The sequence below is a fragment of the Nerophis ophidion genome, linkage group LG02 (genome assembly GCF_033978795.1).
Source record: "Nerophis ophidion isolate RoL-2023_Sa linkage group LG02, RoL_Noph_v1.0, whole genome shotgun sequence".
In the NCBI taxonomy this organism is placed as follows: domain Eukaryota; kingdom Metazoa; phylum Chordata; class Actinopteri; order Syngnathiformes; family Syngnathidae; genus Nerophis; species Nerophis ophidion.
This window is the reverse complement of record NC_084612.1, coordinates 63987447-64005494: the sequence shown is the minus strand read 5'-3', so window position 1 is coordinate 64005494 and position 18048 is coordinate 63987447. Positions and strand designations below refer to the sequence as shown.

The window sequence follows — 18048 nt, the reverse complement described above, 5'->3', positions numbered from 1 at the left end:
TATACCTAACTTGTAGTTGTACCGAACCTGCAGTTATTTTACTGTACCTAACCTACAATTTTACCGAACTTGCAGTTATTATATCATACCTAACCTGCAGTTATAATACCTAACCTGCAGTTGTTATACCCAACCTGGATTTATGTTACTGTACCTAAAGTGCAGTTATTATACCTAACTTACAGCTATACCAAACCTGCAGTAATTATACCTAAGCTGCAGTTATTATACTGTACCCAACCTGCAGTTATTATACCCAACCTGCAGTTATTATAGCTAACCTGTAGTTATATCAAACCTGCAGTTATTATACCCAACCTGCAGTTATTTTACTGTACCGAACCTACAATTATACCGAACTTGCAGCTGTTATACTGTACCTAACCTGCAGTTATTATACCCAACCTGGAGTTATTTTACTGTACCTAAACTGCAGTTCTTATACCCAACTTGCAGTTATTTTACCATACCTAATGTACAATTATACCTACCCTGCAGTTATAATACCTAACCTGCAGTTGTTATACTGTACCTAACCTGCAGTTGTTATACTATACCTAACCTGCAGTTGTTATACTATACCTAACCTGCAGTTATTATACTATACCTAACCTGAAGTTATTATACCCAACCTGGAGTTATTTTACTGTACCTAACCTGCAGTTATTTTACTATACCTAACCTACAATTATACTGAACTTGCAGTTGTTCTACTGTACCTAACCTGCAGTTATTATACTGTACCTAACCTGCAGTTATTATACCCAACCTGGAGTTATTTTACTGTACCTAAACTGCAGTTATTATACCCAGCCTGCAGTTAGTTTACTATACCTAATCTACAATTATACCTAACCTACATTTATAATACCTAACCTGCAGTTGTGAAACTGTACCTAACCTTCAGTTATTATACCCAACCTGTAGTTATTTTACTGTACCTAAACTGCAGTTATTATACCTAACCTGCAGTTATTATACCTAACCTGCAGTTATTATACTGTACCCAACCTGCAGTTATTTCACTGTACCTAACCTACAATTATACCGAATTTGCAGTTATTATACTGTACCTAACCTGCAGTTATAATACATAACCTGCAGTTTTTATACTGTACTTAACCTGCAGTTATAATACCTGACCTGCAGTGTGGTTGTCTGGTGGTTAGTCTTGTACATGCTTGGTGGTTTGTCAGTCTCTACACACAGACACGCACGCTAAGTGACCGCTCTGCGTTTGTTTGTTTTCAAGACGCGCTCGAGCCCGCGTAGCTCATTATTGTGCAGCTCTAAGTAGCCTTTCCTGTGCAACAACAATCAGACGCTTTTAGCACAAAAGCTTTGGTGAATAATTCAGTGCTGATATTATTTGCTGAGGCTTGCATGAACAAGACGGGCCTCTAAACGACGTAAATGGATTCCTTCCACGAGATCTCCCAGGCAGGGGGTGGGGGGTGAGGAGAGGTGTTTGTGGTGATATGATAGATGGTGGTCCAAGTGGTGGTGGTGGTGAGGGGGGGACGGGATGCACTCCCCGACTCGCTAATTGGCATAGACCGTGTCCGAGGAAGACACTCCCAGTTTGGGTGGACCCACTTGATCAGTCTGCAGTGCAGTACGGCTTTATAAGCGCCGACCTGCACCCTTCAACCTCGCTCATGAGCCGACCCCAAAGAAATCGGGTGAGTTTGAGGCAGGGTCTTTGCAGCCCCGGACCACAGATGGCGGTAGCATGTGTGAAGGGAGCAAGGATGCGGGGGGGGGGGGGGGCGGGGTGAACTTTCAGGTCAGGAGTGTGCATGCTGCTTTGCTTGGAGCCCACTTTTAAGTTTGCACACTGTCTTTATGTAACAGGTTCAAATATGTATTTTGTTGTATCGTCTTTTAAATATTACACAAAATGTGTGCGTTACATGAAAATACCTGATGTCCGTTTTATGTTACGTCAACATGTGGCAGCTATGTGTCAGTGTGTTAATTGCTGTGACACCTGCCATGTTTTTGGGCACGCCTTTCTACTTCCCTTTTCTGCCCACAATCGGCGCAATATTTGGCTGGATGTTGTTTTATATTCATTTTTTTATCAGATGCAATTATGGTGCAACTGTTGTTGGTCACACAACAGATTTACCACGGGTTACATTTACATGCCCAACCAACCTTTTGGAACTTAAACGTCTAGATTTGTGTATTTCAACAGCATGTGTTTATATGGTTAGCACGGTGAAACAGGGGTTAGTGCATGTGCCTCACAATACGAAGATCCTGAGTGGTCCTGAGTTCAATCCCGGGCTCGGGATCTTTCTGTGCGGAGTTTACATGTTCTCCCCGTGACTGCGTGGGTTTTCTTCCGAGTACTCCGGCTTCCTCTCACTGCCAAAAAAATGCACCTGGGGAAAAGCTGATTGGCAACACTAAATTGGCCGTAATGTGTGAATGTCGTCTGTGTTGGCCCTGCGATGAGGTGGCGACTTTTCCAGGGTGTACCCCGCCTTCCGCCCGAATGAAGCTGAGATAGGCTCCAGCGACCCCCACCCGTAAGCCCAAAAGGGACAAGCGGTAGAAAATGGATGGATGGATGTGTTTATATGCTAATATGGGTATGTTTACAGTTACATCAAGAAACACCTGGTTTTGATGAGTTCAGCATGTCCAAAAAGGAGTAGCTAGAAGCACAGCTTATTTATCCCTACCCTTTATCTCCATGTCTCAATAATGACGTTACACTTTTCATAGTAATAATTAAGATTAAGACGAGATCCAATGTTAATTATGTACACATGTACTGTATACACATTGGTCTGTGTTTTTGGTGTGTGATAATGGCTGAAATAAGTGACTTTGAAAGGGGAATTGAACTTTTTATATATGTATTTTTTTATTTGCCTATCATTCACAATCCTTATGTAAGACAAGCAAACACATTTTTCTTGTTCTGATACATTCTAAGGCTGAGAGAGCCATACAAGCCAAATATTTTAAAAAGTATTTCCGTGAGAGCCACATAATATTTTTTTAAAGACTGAATACAACGAAATGCATGGATTTTTAAGCAAGGCCAACATTTTTAGTCTCTTATTCTTTTTAATAACATTGTTATTCTGAAGTTAACCAAGAATAAATAAAATACTTCTTACCATTAATGCGCCTTCTTGAACAGGTGCGGTAGAAACCGGATGCATTGATTAAAATGCATGAAATTGTTTTGTATTTTGAACGTTATTTTTGACACTGTGATTACCAGCGGAGTTATTCATTACTTATCATGTTAAGTAATATCGGCTAAAATTAATCTGAGAGCCAGGTGCAGTCATCAAAAGAGCCACATCTGGCTCTAGAGCCATAGGTTCCCTACTCCTGTTCTAAGGCATAAAATACAGCTAGTACGAGGTGGCTAGCAATGCAGCTGATGGATGAATCTTTGGGTGTCCCACGATTCGATTCAATATGGATTCTTGGGGTCACGATTTTTTTTTTTTCAATTCAACACGATTCAAAAACAATTTTTTCCCGATTTAAAAGGATTCTGTATTCATTCGATACATAAGATTTCAGCAGAATCTACCCCAGTCTGCTTACATGCAAGCAGAGTAGTAGATTTTTGTAAAAAGCTTTTATAATTGTAAAGGACAATATTTTATCAATTGATTGCAATAATGTAAATTTGTCTTAACTTTTAAACGAACCAAAAATATGACTTATTTTATCTTTGTGAAAAGATTGGACACTGTGTTGTCAAGCTTATGAGATGCGATGCAAGTGTAAGCCACTGTAAAGAACTATTGTTCTTTATTTTTATTTTTATAAATGTCTCATGACAATGTCAATGAGGGATTTTTAATCACTGCTATGTTGAAATTATAACTAATATTGATACTATTGTTGGTAATATTTTTTTTGGTTTCACTACTTTTGGTTTGTTCTGTGTCGTGTTTGTGTTTTCTCTCAATTGCTCTGTTTATTGCAGTTCTGAGTGTTACTGGGTCAGGTTTGGTTTTGGAATTGGATTGTGTTGTTATGGTATTGCTGTTTATTGGTTTGTTGGATTGACAATAAAAAATAAAAATCTTTTTTTCTTTTTTTTTTTAAATCGATTTTTAAAAAAATGAGAATCGATTCTGAATCGCACAATGTGAGAATCGCAATTCAAATTCGAATCGATTTTTTTCCCCACACCCCTACAATACAGTATTCCGCTCATAAAGCCCGCTAAAGAAAAATACTCCATTTACATCTTGTGAGCTGAATATTAACCAAGTAATAGCGATATTGCTTTCATAAGCACTAACGTAGACAATCTATTTTTAGCGTCGCCGTGATCAGGGCTAATTAGCTTATGCTCCTATATTGCATTACCGAGCCGGCCGGTGTTTTGCTCCTGCTGGTGCATTGCTTCCAAGATGGTGAAGGTTAATTCTATTTTATAAATCATGCCTCTCACCTGGATAATAGAATGACGTGGCCATAGACCGAGAAGTTGGTAAACTTTGACATCCAACCTAGACCCAAAGATGCTGAGAAAGATGCGAAAAGAATCCTGTTTGCCATCCATCCATCCATCCATCCATTTACTACCGCTTATTCCCTTTCGGGGTCGCGGGGGGCGCTGGCGCCTATCTCAGCTACAATCGGGCGGAAGGCAGGGTACACCCTGGACAAGTCGCCACCTCATCGCAGGGCTAACACAGATAGACAGACAACATTCACACTCACATTCACACACTAGGGCCAATTTAGTGTTGCCAATCAACCTATCCCCAGGTGCATGTCTTTGGAAGTGGGAGGAAGCCGGAGTACCCAGAGGGAACCCACGCATTCACGGGGAGAACATGCAAACTCCACACAGAAAGATCCCGATATTGGATTTGAACCCAGGACTGCAGGAACTTCGTATTGTGAGGCAGACGCACTAACCCCTCTCCCACCGTGAAGCCCTAATCCTTTTTGCATCTTTTTTTATTTTTTATTTAACCCTTCATGATTATTTATCCAAACAGGACGATATGATATGGCATCACAGTGAGAGTAGACATTGTTCAGTAAGTGATTGTTTGAGTATGTTTGAGGTTGGCATTTCTTGTTCAGCACTTGGCAACACTGCAGCATGATGTTTGCTGTTTGTTATTGAAGGGAAAATCAATCAATCAATCAATCAATGTTTATTTATATAGCCCCAAATCACAAATGTCTCAAAGGACTGCACAAATCATTACGACTACAACATCCTCGGAAGAACCCACAAAAGGGCAAGGAAAACTCACACCCAGTGGGCAGGGAGAATTCACATTCAGTGGGACGCCAGCGACAATGCTGACTATGAGAAACCTTGGAGAGGACCTCAGATGTGGGCAACCCCCCCCCTCTAGGGGACCGAAAGCAATGGATGTCGAGCGGGTCCAACATGATACTGCGAAAGTTCAATCCACAGTGGCTCCAAGACAGCAGCGAGAGTCCCGTCCACAGGAAACCATCTCGAGCGGATCAGCAGCGTAGAGATGTCCCCAACCGATACAGGCGAGCGGTCCATCCTGGGTCCCGACGAGCGGTCCATCCTGGGTCTCGACTCTGGACAGCCAGTACTTCATCCATGGTCATCGGACCGGACCCCCTCCACAAGGGAGGGGGGGACATAGGAGAAAGAAAAGAAGCGGCAGATCAACTGGTCTAAAAAGGAGGTCTATTTAAAGGCTAGAGTATACAGATGAGTTTTAAGATGAGACTTAAATGCTTCTACTGAGGTAGCATCTCGAACTGTTACCGGGAGGGCATTCCAGAGTACTGGAGCCCGAACGGAAAACGCTCTATAGCCCGCAGACTTTTTTTGAGCTCTAGGAATCACTAATAAGCCGGAGTCTTTTGAACGCAGATTTCTTGCCGGGACATACGGTACAATACAATCGGCAAGATAGGCTGGAGCTAGACCGTGTAGTATTTTATACGTAAGTAGTAAAACCTTAAAGTCACATCTTAAGTGCACAGGAAGCCAGTGCAGGTGAGCCAGTACAGGCGTAATATGATCAAACTTTCTTGTTCTTGTCAAAAGTCTAGCAGCCGCATTTTGTACCAACTGTAATCTTTTAATGCTAGACATTGGGAGACCCGAAAATAATACGTTACAGTAATCGAGACGAGACGTAACAAACGCATGGATAATGATCTCGGCGTCTTTAGTGGACAAAATGGAGCGAATTTTAGCGATATTACGGAGATGAAAGAAGGCCGTTTTAGTAACGCTTTTAATGTGTGACTCAAAGGAGAGAGTTGGGTCGAAGATAATACCCAGATTTTTTACAGAGTCACCTTGTTTTATTATTTGGTTGTCAAATGTTAAAGTTGTATTATTAAATAGAGGTCGGTGTCTAGCAGGACCGATAATCAGCATTTCCGTTTTTTTGGCATTAAGTTGCAAAAAGTTAGCGGACATCCATTGTTTAATTTCATTAAGACACGCTTCCAACTGACTACAGTCCGGCGTGTTGGTCAGCTTTAGGGGCATGTAAAGTTGGGTGTCATCAGCATAACAGTGAAAGCTAATACCGTATTTGCGTATGACGTCACCTAGCGGCAGCATGTAGATGCTGAAGAGTACAGGGCCAAGGACCGAACCCTGGGGAACTCCACATGTTACCTTAACATAGTCCGAGGTCACACTGTTATAGGAGACGCACTGCATCCTATCAGTAAGATAAGAGTTAAACCATGACAGGGCTGAGTCTGAAATACCAATTCGTATTTTGATACGCTCTAATAAAATATTATGATCGACGGTATCGAAAGCAGCGCTAAGATCGAGGAGCAGCAACATAGATGACGCATCAGAGTCCATCGTTAGCAATAGATCATTAGTCAGTTTTGCGAGGGCTGTCTCAGTCGAGTGATTTGCCCTGAAACCGGATTGAAAGGTTTCACATAGATTGTTAAACGCTAAGTGCTCATTTAGCTGCTCTGCAACAATTTTTTCGAGGATTTTCGAAATAAAGGGAAGGTGAGACACCGGTCGGTAGTTTACCATGAGGTCTGGATCGAGGTTAGGTCTTTTAAGGAGAGGATGAATAACCGCTTTTTTGAATGCAACGGGAACAGTGCCCGAGGAAAGTGATAAGTTTATAATATTTAGCACTGATGGACCTAATAATACAAAAAGCTCCTTGATAAGTTTCCCAGGAAGTGGGTCAAGTAAACATGTTGTTTGTTTTATTCCATTTACACGTTGTAACAATCCTTCTAATGTTATTTCATCAAAACGAGAGAAACTATTTTGGATATTTGCAGTATCCGCTGTATATACAATCGTATCTGTGTTACTATAACCCCGTTGTAGCTGGGACGCATTGTCTTTAATCTCCTTTCTAATAAGTTCAATTTTCTTATTAAAGAACTTCATAAAGTCATCTGCCGAATGGGTGGAGCTACTGGAAGGAGTCCCTTGTTGGGTTAGCGATGCTACTGTACTAAACAAAAATTTTGGATCGTTTTTATTAATGCGGATGAGATTTGAGTAATAATTAGTTTTAGCTAAGGTAAGCATGCGTTTATAAGTTATTAAACTATCACTCCATGCTTGATGGTGCACCTCAAGTTTAGTCGTGCGCCATTTGCGTTCCAGCTTTCTACATAATAATTTCTGAGCTCTAGTTTCTTCAGTAAACCATGGCGTACGCCTTTTTGGAGCCTTTTTTAACTTCAGCGGTGCTATACTATCAATGGTTTCGCGCAGTGCGTTGTTAAAGTTGTTAGTGAGGTTATCAATAGACCCCACATACTTTGGGAACGGTGCCATTACCGAGGGCAGTAGGTCCGCAAGAGTCGTCGTTGTGGCAGCATTAATGTTGCGGCTGCTATAGCAGTTATTATTATTATTAGCTTGCCGAACATGAGTCTGAACTTCGAATTTTATAAGGTAATGATCGGACATTACTTTAGTATACGGGAGTATCATAACTTTGGAGACGGTGATACCTCTGACAAGCACTAGGTCTATCGTATTACCGCTGCAATGCGTCGGTTCATTTATTATTTGTGTAAGACCACAGCTATCAATTATAGTCTGGAGCGCCACGCACGGTGGGTCCAATGGGGTATTCATATGGATATTAAAGTCCCCCATTATAATTATATTATCGGCGTGCGTCACTAGATCAGCAACAAACTCTGAGAATTCATTAATAAAGTCCGAATAGGGCCCTGGGGGGCGGTAGATAACGGCCAGGCACAGAGGCAGAGGTGTGGCAGACTTCATAGAAAGCACCTCAAACGATTTATATTTATTATTTAAGTTAGGACTAAAGTTAAAGTTTTCGTTGTATATTAGTGCGACACCCCCTCCCTTTTTGAGGTGACGGGCAATATGCGCATTCGTATAGTTAGGAGGGGATGCCTCATTTATCGCAAAAAAGTCGTCTGGTTTGAGCCAGGTTTCGCTAAGACCGATGACGTTAAGGTTGTTGTCTCTAATGACCTCATTGACTAATAACGTTTTGGGAGACAAAGATCTGATGTTTAGAAAGCCCATATTATAGGTAGTGGGCTGTTTTAAGGAGTTGTTGATAAAATTATCCGTAGTAGCAATATTAATAATGTTGCGTTTATTATGCGCAGTGTACTTAAAATAATTACGACCATATCTAGGAATTGATATGACGGGAATTTTCAGATTGTCTACTTGGCGCTGCGATAAACTGAACGCATCATAATTTGCCACCTCAGTAGAACGCATGTCTAACTCTGACGAAGTCATAGATACAGTAGAAAAAACATTTTGTGAGTTGTGTATTATTCTACGAAAATTGCTATGTGTACAGGGATCATCCAGCCTGGCGCTGGCTAGTTCTAACTTAACTGACTCCATACCCAGGCTAGCAGGCTCTGTAATTGCCTGTGACCGGGCTTGCTCTAGTGCAGTTAGTCAAATGTGGCTCAATGCGAAGTCTATGTTCCGAGACAAGAGGATAGCGCCTTCCTGGTTAGGGTGAAGGCCGTCTCTCCTCAGCAAGCCAGGTTTGCCCCAGAAAGAGGGCCAATTATCAATAAACGTAAATCCCTGTTGTCTGCAGAAGCTATCCAGCCACCTGTTAAGAGAGACTAATCTGCTATATCTCTCATCATTGCCTCTCCCAGGCAGGGGGCCAGAGACAATTACTCGATGCCTGGACATCTTTCTGGCGAGATTACAAGCCCTGGCTATGTTTCTCTTTGTAATCTCTGATTGTCTCATCCTAACGTCATTGGAGCCAACGTGTATTACTATATTCGCATAACTAGTGGTGCGGTTAGCCTGCCGTACGTGTTTACTAGACCTGTTGCGAGTTAGCTCCCTAAGATTAGCTTCAATGTCAGGTGCTCTGCCCCCGGGAATACACTTAATTGTGGCTGGTTTGCTAAGCTTTATGTTTCGGGTGATGGAGTCCCCTATAACTAAAGTGTGGTGCCCGGTAGACTGGGGTGTAGGACTAGCTAAAGGGCTAAATCTATTATGCGTCTCAACCGGTACACCGTAGCTTGTAGGCCGATTAGGGCTGCTACAAGCTGGGCTAGTTAGCTCGCTACAGCTAACGCTAGCAGATGTGTCCGCAACATCTAAAGTTACGAAATTACACTGCTCTAACTGGCGGACACGGCTCTCTAGCAAAGCCAACCTATCCATGAGTAAAGTGCACGAAGCGCAGGAAGCCATACTCACAGAAACTTTCCGTCGCCGAGTGGAGTGCCAGCTGTCTTCGGGAAGTGGTGGTCACGGTGGCTGGGGAGAAGCTTCCTTCAGACCGGCGCTGCCTTTCTCCGCTAGCCTCGTTAGCTTAGCAGCTAGCTAGCTGAGGGCGGAGTGGTGAGACAGAGATCGGGTGATTTGCAAGTTAAATTGAACTATTAAATATGTTCGATAAGTTGTAAATAAAGCTGCAAAACAGTTAAAATCACACAGATAGAACGATACTTAGCTTTTTTGCAACAAGAGCAGTCAGCGAGCAGTCATTCACGTTGACCCGGAAACGTTGTGATGCTTCTGTGAAATTAAAATGTCAAGGGTACGCTTAAAATGTGCAAAATACGTCAATATTACAAGTTATTAGTGTGTATATAATATTATGGAGGTATTTGGAGGTTTATAGGCGAGAGAGCGACTTCCATTAGCTACATAGTTAGCTGACTTTTGCTTATTTACGAGTTAAATGCATAAAAACATATGCATAAGGATTGTGAATGATAGGCAAAATTCCCCTTTAAAGTTTCCTAGTTTGAACCTTGTAGCAAAACTATTTTTTGCGATAATAGTGAACAGCAAAGAGTAGGCTTAAAGTACTTAGAAAAAAGGCAACCCAGTTATTTCATAATGCTTATAATTAAGATTTGTTAATCATTTATTATATTTATTATATTTTATATTTGTTTACACAGCAGTATGATTGTAATGACAGACTCTGGTTTGTACTTTAATATCAGATTTTTTGGTTTATTGGATGCAACTTAACGCAGGTTCAGTTTATACGGTTTGTGACATAAAAGTAGACGTGGAATATTGCATGTTTACACTTTAAATTGCAGTCTAATTACTGGATTTATTTTGCTGCTTGTTCAGTGCTAAAGTATCAGCTTGTTTGAGTATTGCAGACAAACCTTTGTTTTTTTTCAGCTGACAATAAGACAGTAGTTTGGAATTGAATCTCAAGCGTTTTTATTAGTTGTTTTTTTGGGATAGTAAGCCATAAAAATACAAAATCCAATTTGGAGTCAAACAACATTTAATCATTCGTAACTTCCATTTAAGTGTTAAGTATAAGTTGGTGCTCTGGGTGCATCTGTTAAAAGCAGCCTCAGAAACCTTGGGGTTGTGTTGGATCAGTCTTTGGTGGGTCACTGCCGTCAACTGACCAAAAACTGTTTTTATCATCACAAATATTTCTAAAGGGTTAAAATTGTTTTCAAAATTGGATCTCGAAATGATCATTCACGCATTCATTTCCTCTTGTATTGACGATTGCAATTCGCTTTTCACTCTTTTCAACAAGTCAACGCTAAAGAGACTTCAGACTGTACAAAATGCAGCTGCCAGACTCCATTTTATCCAGTCTTCATTGGCTTCCAGTTAGATTTTAGTCCTGACATTCCGTGCGTTGCATGGTGGGGGTCCTCATTACACACTGACTTGTTAAGCCCCTACTCTTCAGAGCACAGCCCGGGGTCTTTAAAAAAAAACGCGGATACCTGGCATTCCATAACCTGACTCTCGCCAGATCCTTGTAGTTAGCTGAGCTCCACACAAGGACCTGGGATGGAGGGGAAAGCAAACTCCTTCAAGGTAATGAACCAATCAGGATCGCGGGGCGGGATTTTATAGATGCGACGTAGTGCCGAAATAACTGTTTGATTCAAACAACAAGGGCGAATGCAGCAAGGAGTCGTGTGCTGACGTTGATTCTGCTATTGTAACTGTTTCGTCAAATCTATCGAATATTAATTCTTTAAATTAAATAATGAATTATTTCCGCTCTGTCGTTATCCAATATTTCGGCTGTTCTGTTTTGGATTTCCCAGCGTCTCTCTCATATGCTTTACTTCCAGTAAGTATCTGCCATGAATTAACGAACAAGTTGAAAAACTTATTCGGGTCTTACCATTTAGTGGTCAATTGTACGGAATATGTACTGAACTGTGCAATCTACTAATAAAAGTATCAATCAATCAATCAATCAATCAAAAAACCTTGTGATAGAGAAATCGTTCACCTCTTCATTCCTTACAGACATAACATGCATGTAGCATATTTTGTTGTTCTTTTTTCAAACGTTTTTAAGGTGTTTCAGCTGTTTTAGAGTATTTTCCTCTTCATCGCTAGATGTTGTTGACATCGCCATCTTGGATCCGCGCGGCTACCTAATTGGTTGAATGTGAAGCACGTGACAAAAACGTCACTTCTTACGCCAAGCAAGAAATAGACCCGACTTAAAACACTTATTAAAAAAAATACTCCTGGATGTCAAGTGGAGAACTTTTTTTTTTTTTCTCATTGAAAACCATATTATCTTTTTTAATAACCAAAAAGTATATAGTGCCCAGACATGGGAAGGAGATGAAATGAAAAACGGATTCACCTTACGGCCTACACGGGTTGATTCCGATGTGATTGGTTGAAGTAGCACGTCATTCCAGATAACAGACAAGTGGTTTATCCAATCTCATACAACAATTTTTCTTACAAGGCCCCGCCTTCTTAAAGGGGAACATTATCACCAGACCTATGTAAGCGTCAATATATACCTTGATGTTGCAGAAAAAAGACCATATATTTTTTTTAACCGATTTCCGAACACTAAATGGGTGAATTTTGGCAAATTAAACGCCTTTCTGTTTATCGGTCTTTTTGCGATGACGTCAGAACGTGACGTCTCCGAGGTAATACAGCCGCCATTTTCATTTTCAACACATTGTAAACATTGGGTCTCAGCTCTGTTATTTTCCGTTTTTTCGACTATTTTTTGGAACTTTGGAGACATCATGCCTCGTGTGTCTGTTATCGGAGTGTGTAACAACACTAACAGGGAGGGATTCAAGTTACACCACTGGCTTGAAGATGCGAAAGTGTCTGCCGCCAGACCCCCATTGAATGTGCCCGAGTGTTTCCACATTTTATCGGCGATGCTAAGACAGACATGGCACAGAGATGTATGGATAACCTGCAGATGCATTTGCAACAATAAATTCAACAAAATCACAAAGGTGAGTTTTGTTGATGTTGACTTATGTGCTAATCAGACATATTTGGTTGCGCCGTGACTGCCAACTAATCGATGCTAACATGCTATTTACCGGCGGTGCTAAAGCAGACATGGCACAGAGATGTATGGATAACCTGCAGATGCATTTGCAACTATAAAGTCAACGAATTCACAAAGGTGTGTTTTGTTGATGTTGACTGCCAGCTAATTGTTGCTAACATGCTACGCTAATCGATGCTAACATGCTATTTACTGGCGGTGCTAAAGCAGACATGGCACAGAGATGTATGGATAACCTGCAGATGCATTTGCAACTACTGTATATTATGTTTCCTTCCATCCACATTTAATGCAAAAAAAACCACTTACCAATCGAAGGATTTAAGTTGCTCCAGTGTCACAAGATGCGAAAGTCCTGATCGTTTGGTTCGCACATTTTACCGGCGAGGTCGCTGAGGTAGTTAAAAAGCTCCTCGGTGGCAAGGCCCCAGGGGTAGATGAGGTCCGCCCGGAGTTCCTTAAGGCTCTGGATGCTGTGGGGCTGTCTTGGTTGACAAGACTCTGCAGCATCGCGTGGACATCAGGGGCGGTACCTCTGGATTGGCAGACCGGGGTGGTGGTTCCTCTCTTTAAGAAGGGGGACCGGAGACCGGAGGGTGTGTTCTAACTATCGTAGGTTCACACTCCTCAGCCTTCCCGGTAAGGTTTATTCAGGTTTACTGGAAAGGAGGCTACGCCGGATAGTCGAACCTCGGATTCAGGAGGAACAGTGTGGTTTTCGTCCTGGTCGTGGAGCTGTGGACCAGCTCTATACTCTCCGCAGGGTTCTTGAGGGTACATGGGAGTTTGCCCAACCAGTCTACATGTCCTTCGTGGACTTGGAGAAGGCATTCGACCGTGTCCCTCGGGAAGTCCTGTGGGGAGTGCTCAGAGAGTATGGGGTATCGGACTGTCTTATTGTGGCGGTCCGTTCCCTGTATGATCAGTGCCAGAGCTTGGTCCGCATTGCTGGCAGTAAGTCGAACACATTTCCAGTGAGGGTTGGACTCCGCCAAGGCTGTCCTTTGTCATCGATTCTGTTCATAACTTTTATGGACAGAATTTCTAGGCACAGTCAAGGCGTTGAGGGGTTCCGGTTTGGTGACCGCAGGATTAGGTCTCTGCTTTTTGCAGATGATGTGGTCCTGATTACTTCATCTGACCGGGATCTTCAGCTCTCACTGGATCGGTTCGCAGCCGAGTGTGAAGCGACCGGAATGAGAATCAGCACCTCCAAGTCCGAGTCCATGGTTCTCGCCCGAAAAAGGGTGGAATGCCATCTCCGGGTTGGGGAGGAGACCCTGCCCCAAGTGTAGGAGTTCAAGTACCTAGGAGTCTTGTTCACGAGTGGGGGAAGAGTGGATCGTGAGATCGACAGACGGATCGGTGCGGCGTCTTCAGTAATGCGGACGTTGTACCGATCCGTTGTGGTGAAGAAGGAGCTGAGCCGGAAGGCAACGCTCTCAATTTACCGGTCGATCTACGTTCCCATCCTCACCTATGGTCATGAGCTTTGGGTCATGACCGAAAGGATAAGATCACGGGTACAAGCGGCCGAAATGAGTTTCCTCCGCCGTGTGGCGGGGCTCTCCCTTAGAGATAGGGTGAGAAGCTCTGCCATCCGGGAGGAACTCAAAGTAAAGCTGCTGCTCCTCCACATCGAGAGGAGCCAGATGAGGTGGTTCGGGCATCTGGTCAGGATGCCACCCGAACGCCTCCCTAGGGAGGTGTTTAGGGCACGTCCAACCGGTAGGAGGCCACGGGGAAGACCCAGTACACATTGGGAAGACTATGTCTCCCGGCTGGCCTGGGAACGCCTCGGGATCCCCCGGGAAGAGCTAGACGAAGTGGCTGGGGAGAGGGAAGTCTGGGCTTCCCTGCTTAGGCTGTTGCCCCCGCGACCCGACCTCGGATAAGCGGAAGAAGATGGATGGATGGATGGATGGATTTTACCGGCGATGCTAATGCAGCTATTCGGCCATGCTAGGGCTATGAATAGCGTAAATAGCTATTCGCTCAATACCTTCAGTTTCTTCTTCAATACTGTCATACTCTAACCATCCGTTTCAATACATGCGTAATCTGTTGAATCGCTTAAACCGCTGAAATCCGAGTCTGAATCCGAGCTAATGTCGCTATATCTTGCTGTGGTATTCGCCGTTGTTTGTTTACATTGGCAGCACTGTATGACGTCACAGGGAAATGGATAGTCACATCGCAAATAGCGAAAATCAAGCTTTATTTAGGGATATTTGGGGACCGGTAAAATTTTGAAAAAAACTTCAAAAATACAACAAGCCACTGGGAACTGATTTTTATTGTTTTTAACCCTTTTGAAATTTTGATAATGTTCCCCTTTAAAGACCTCTCCTATGGAGAACTCCCAGATCTCTGTGTGGAACTCAGCGAATTACGAGGATCTGGCGAGAGTCAGGTTAGGCATTCCAGGCTCTGGAACAACTTACACCAATCCCTCCGTGATCTTGACTGTGTTGAAAATTTTAAGAAACATTTGAAAAATTCTCTTTTTAGTAAAGCTTTTAGTTAATGCACCTTTTAACTATCAATTGTAATCCACGTGGTATCCTTTTAATGATCCAGCCCCTGTTTTAATTGAATATTTGTTTTACTTTACCTATGTTTTGTACAGCGCTTTGTGATTTTATCTGTGAAAAGCGCTTTATAAAAAATAAAAGTGAATTACTTAAGTGGTGATAATATAAGACAGTGGTTCTCAAATGGGGGTACGCATACCCCTGGGGGTACTTAAAGGTATGCCAAGGGGTACGTGAGATTTTTCAAAAATATTGTAAAAATAGCAACAGTTCAAAAATACTTTATAAATATATTTATTGAATAATACTTCAACAAAATATGAATGTAAGTTCATAAACTTTGAAAAAAAAATACAACAATGCAATATTCAGTGTTGACAGCTAGATTTTTTTGTGGACATGTTCCATAAATATTGATAAAGATTTATTTTTTGTGAAAAAATGTTTAGAATGAAGTTCATAAATCCAGATGGATCTCTATTACAATCCCCAAAGAGGGCACTTTAAGTTAATGATTACTTCTATGTGAAGAAATCTTTATTTATAATTGAATCACCTGTTTATTTTTCAACAAGTTTTTAGTTATTTTTATAACTTTTTTTCCAAATAGTTCAAGAAAGACCACTACAAATGAGCAATATTTTGTGCTGTTTTACAATTTAATACAACAGAAACTAATGACATAGTGCTGTATTTTACTTCTTTATCTCTTTTTTCAACCAAAAATGCTTTGCTCTGATTAGGGGGTACTTGAATTAAAAAAATGTTGACAGGGGGTACATCACTGAAAAAAGGTTGAGAACCACTGATATAAGACCTAAAACCAATACAAGTCTGTTCATTCTATTACCAAAAACTGAATGTGCAGTTGGTCTTCATGCATTCCATTTTTTGAAATGTGATTCTTACTTGTAGCAGGAAGGGTAAAAATACGTTTTTCATGACAACCCACTCAATTTCGCAGTGAAAGCATATCGTCAAGTTCTGTGTTGAGAAACGAGTGTAAACGGTTTGTTGTCCCGTTCAGAATCAGTTCCTCACTTTTTGTCTCGTTGCATGACTGAATGGCTCAGATAGCATGTGTCCTGTTTCTTGATCTATGGCAAGTTACCTGAATGCTACCTATCAGTGTCACCTTGCCCGTGATGCACCTGTCAAGAAAGGGAAGGGGGGTGAGGGTTCTGGGCTGCGACTCTGATTACAGCAGGATGCATGGCCATTGTGCAGCAGAGATCCATTTGAATGGGAGCAGGTGCTGTTGAAGGGAGGTAGACGTAGCCTCCTGGGTTCCGTCTCGTTCCGCCTAATCAAGAAGACAAAAGTGAAAGGGAAGGGCCTGGCATGTTTGCAGGAGGGTATGCCGGCGGCTCCCAGGGGGTACCCGGCACACACAGGTCCAGTCACTGTCCTCCTGAAAACCTACAGATCCCTAAACCGACGGCGCCGAGCAGCGGTGTTCGGAAGAGCAACAGCAGCAGCAGCGGAAAGATGTTGTCCATGACATACAGCGAGAGCATCCGGAGCGGGATCAGCCGCTACCACTCGGACCAGGGGCTCAACCAGCCCCCCAGCAGGCCCACCGACCAGGCGGAGCTGCAGAGACTGCGGGAGCAAAGAATCGCCGCTCAGATTAAGAATATGGAAGACTTCCTGACGATGAATGGCCTTGCCATGGAAGAGTGTGTGTCCTATCAAACAGGGATGAAGTACAGGTAAGACCGTGACAACCGGCAAACCTTGCGGTTGGAAGAGACCGGATGTTTGAGGCTTGGCTGCAAGTTCTGACTTGTTTACTGGTGTTTTTCGATTGATCAGGCATGTGATTTGACCACAATGAAAAAGACTGAAAACGTTTCCGGTGGTCTGGGGGACCAGTTTAACATGCTAAAATGAACAAAGACAGCACCATTTGAAGAAAAATATTTTAGTGTTTAAAGAGATGAAAACATCATTAAAGGGGAACATTATCAAAATGTCAAAAGGGGTAAAAACAATAAAAATCAGTTCCCAGTGGCTTGTTGTATTTTTTGAAGTTTTTTTCAAAATTTTACCGGTCCCGGAATATCCCTAAATAAAGCTTTAAAGTGCTTGATTTTCCCTATTTGCAATGCGACTATCCATTTCCCTGTGACGTCATACAGTGCTGCCAATACAAACAACATGGCGGTTACCACAGCAATATATAGCGACATTAGCTCGGATTCAGACTCGGATTTCAGCGGCTTAAGCGATTCAACGCATGTATTGAAACGGATGGTCGGAGTATGGAGGCAAATAGCAAAAACGAAATTGAAGAAGAAATTGAAGCTATTGAGCGAATAGCTATTGACGCTATTCGGCCATAGCGTGGGTGTACCTAATGAAGTGGCCCATAGCATGGCTGCCTTATTAGCATCGCCGGTAAAATGTGCGGACCAAACGATCAGGACTTTCGCATCTTGTGACACTGGAGCAACTTAAATCCGTCGATTGGTAATTGTTTCGCATTAAATGTGGGTATCTAGTTTCAAATGTACATACAGCTAGCGTAAATAGCATGTTAGCATCGATTAGCTGGCAGTCATGCCGGGACCAAATATGTCTGATTAGCACATAAGTCAACAACATCAACACAACTCACCTTTGTGATTTCGTTGACTTAATCGTTGCAAATGCATCTGCAGGTTATCCATACATCTTTGTGCCATGTCTGCCTTAGCATCGCCGGTCAAATGTGAAGACACTTTGGTACATTCAATGGGGGT

The 18048-nt window shown here is 42.3% G+C and overlaps 1 protein-coding gene across 4 annotated transcripts in view; it reads left to right on the top strand.

Moving 5' to 3' along the window:
* kcnab2a (potassium voltage-gated channel subfamily A regulatory beta subunit 2a) overlaps positions 1-18048 on the top strand; it is a 269430-nt gene that overhangs the window by 102006 nt on the left and 149376 nt on the right. The window contains exon 1 of one of the 4 annotated variants that reach the window (XM_061888391.1): positions 16638-17016. The exons of the other annotated variants lie outside the window; for them this stretch is intronic. Coding sequence (XP_061744375.1) covers positions 16646-17016 — 371 coding nt within the window. The 5' untranslated portion in view covers positions 16638-16645. Of the gene's footprint in view, positions 1-16637; positions 17017-18048 lie in introns of those variants that run through there. 4 annotated transcript variants of the gene reach the window in all.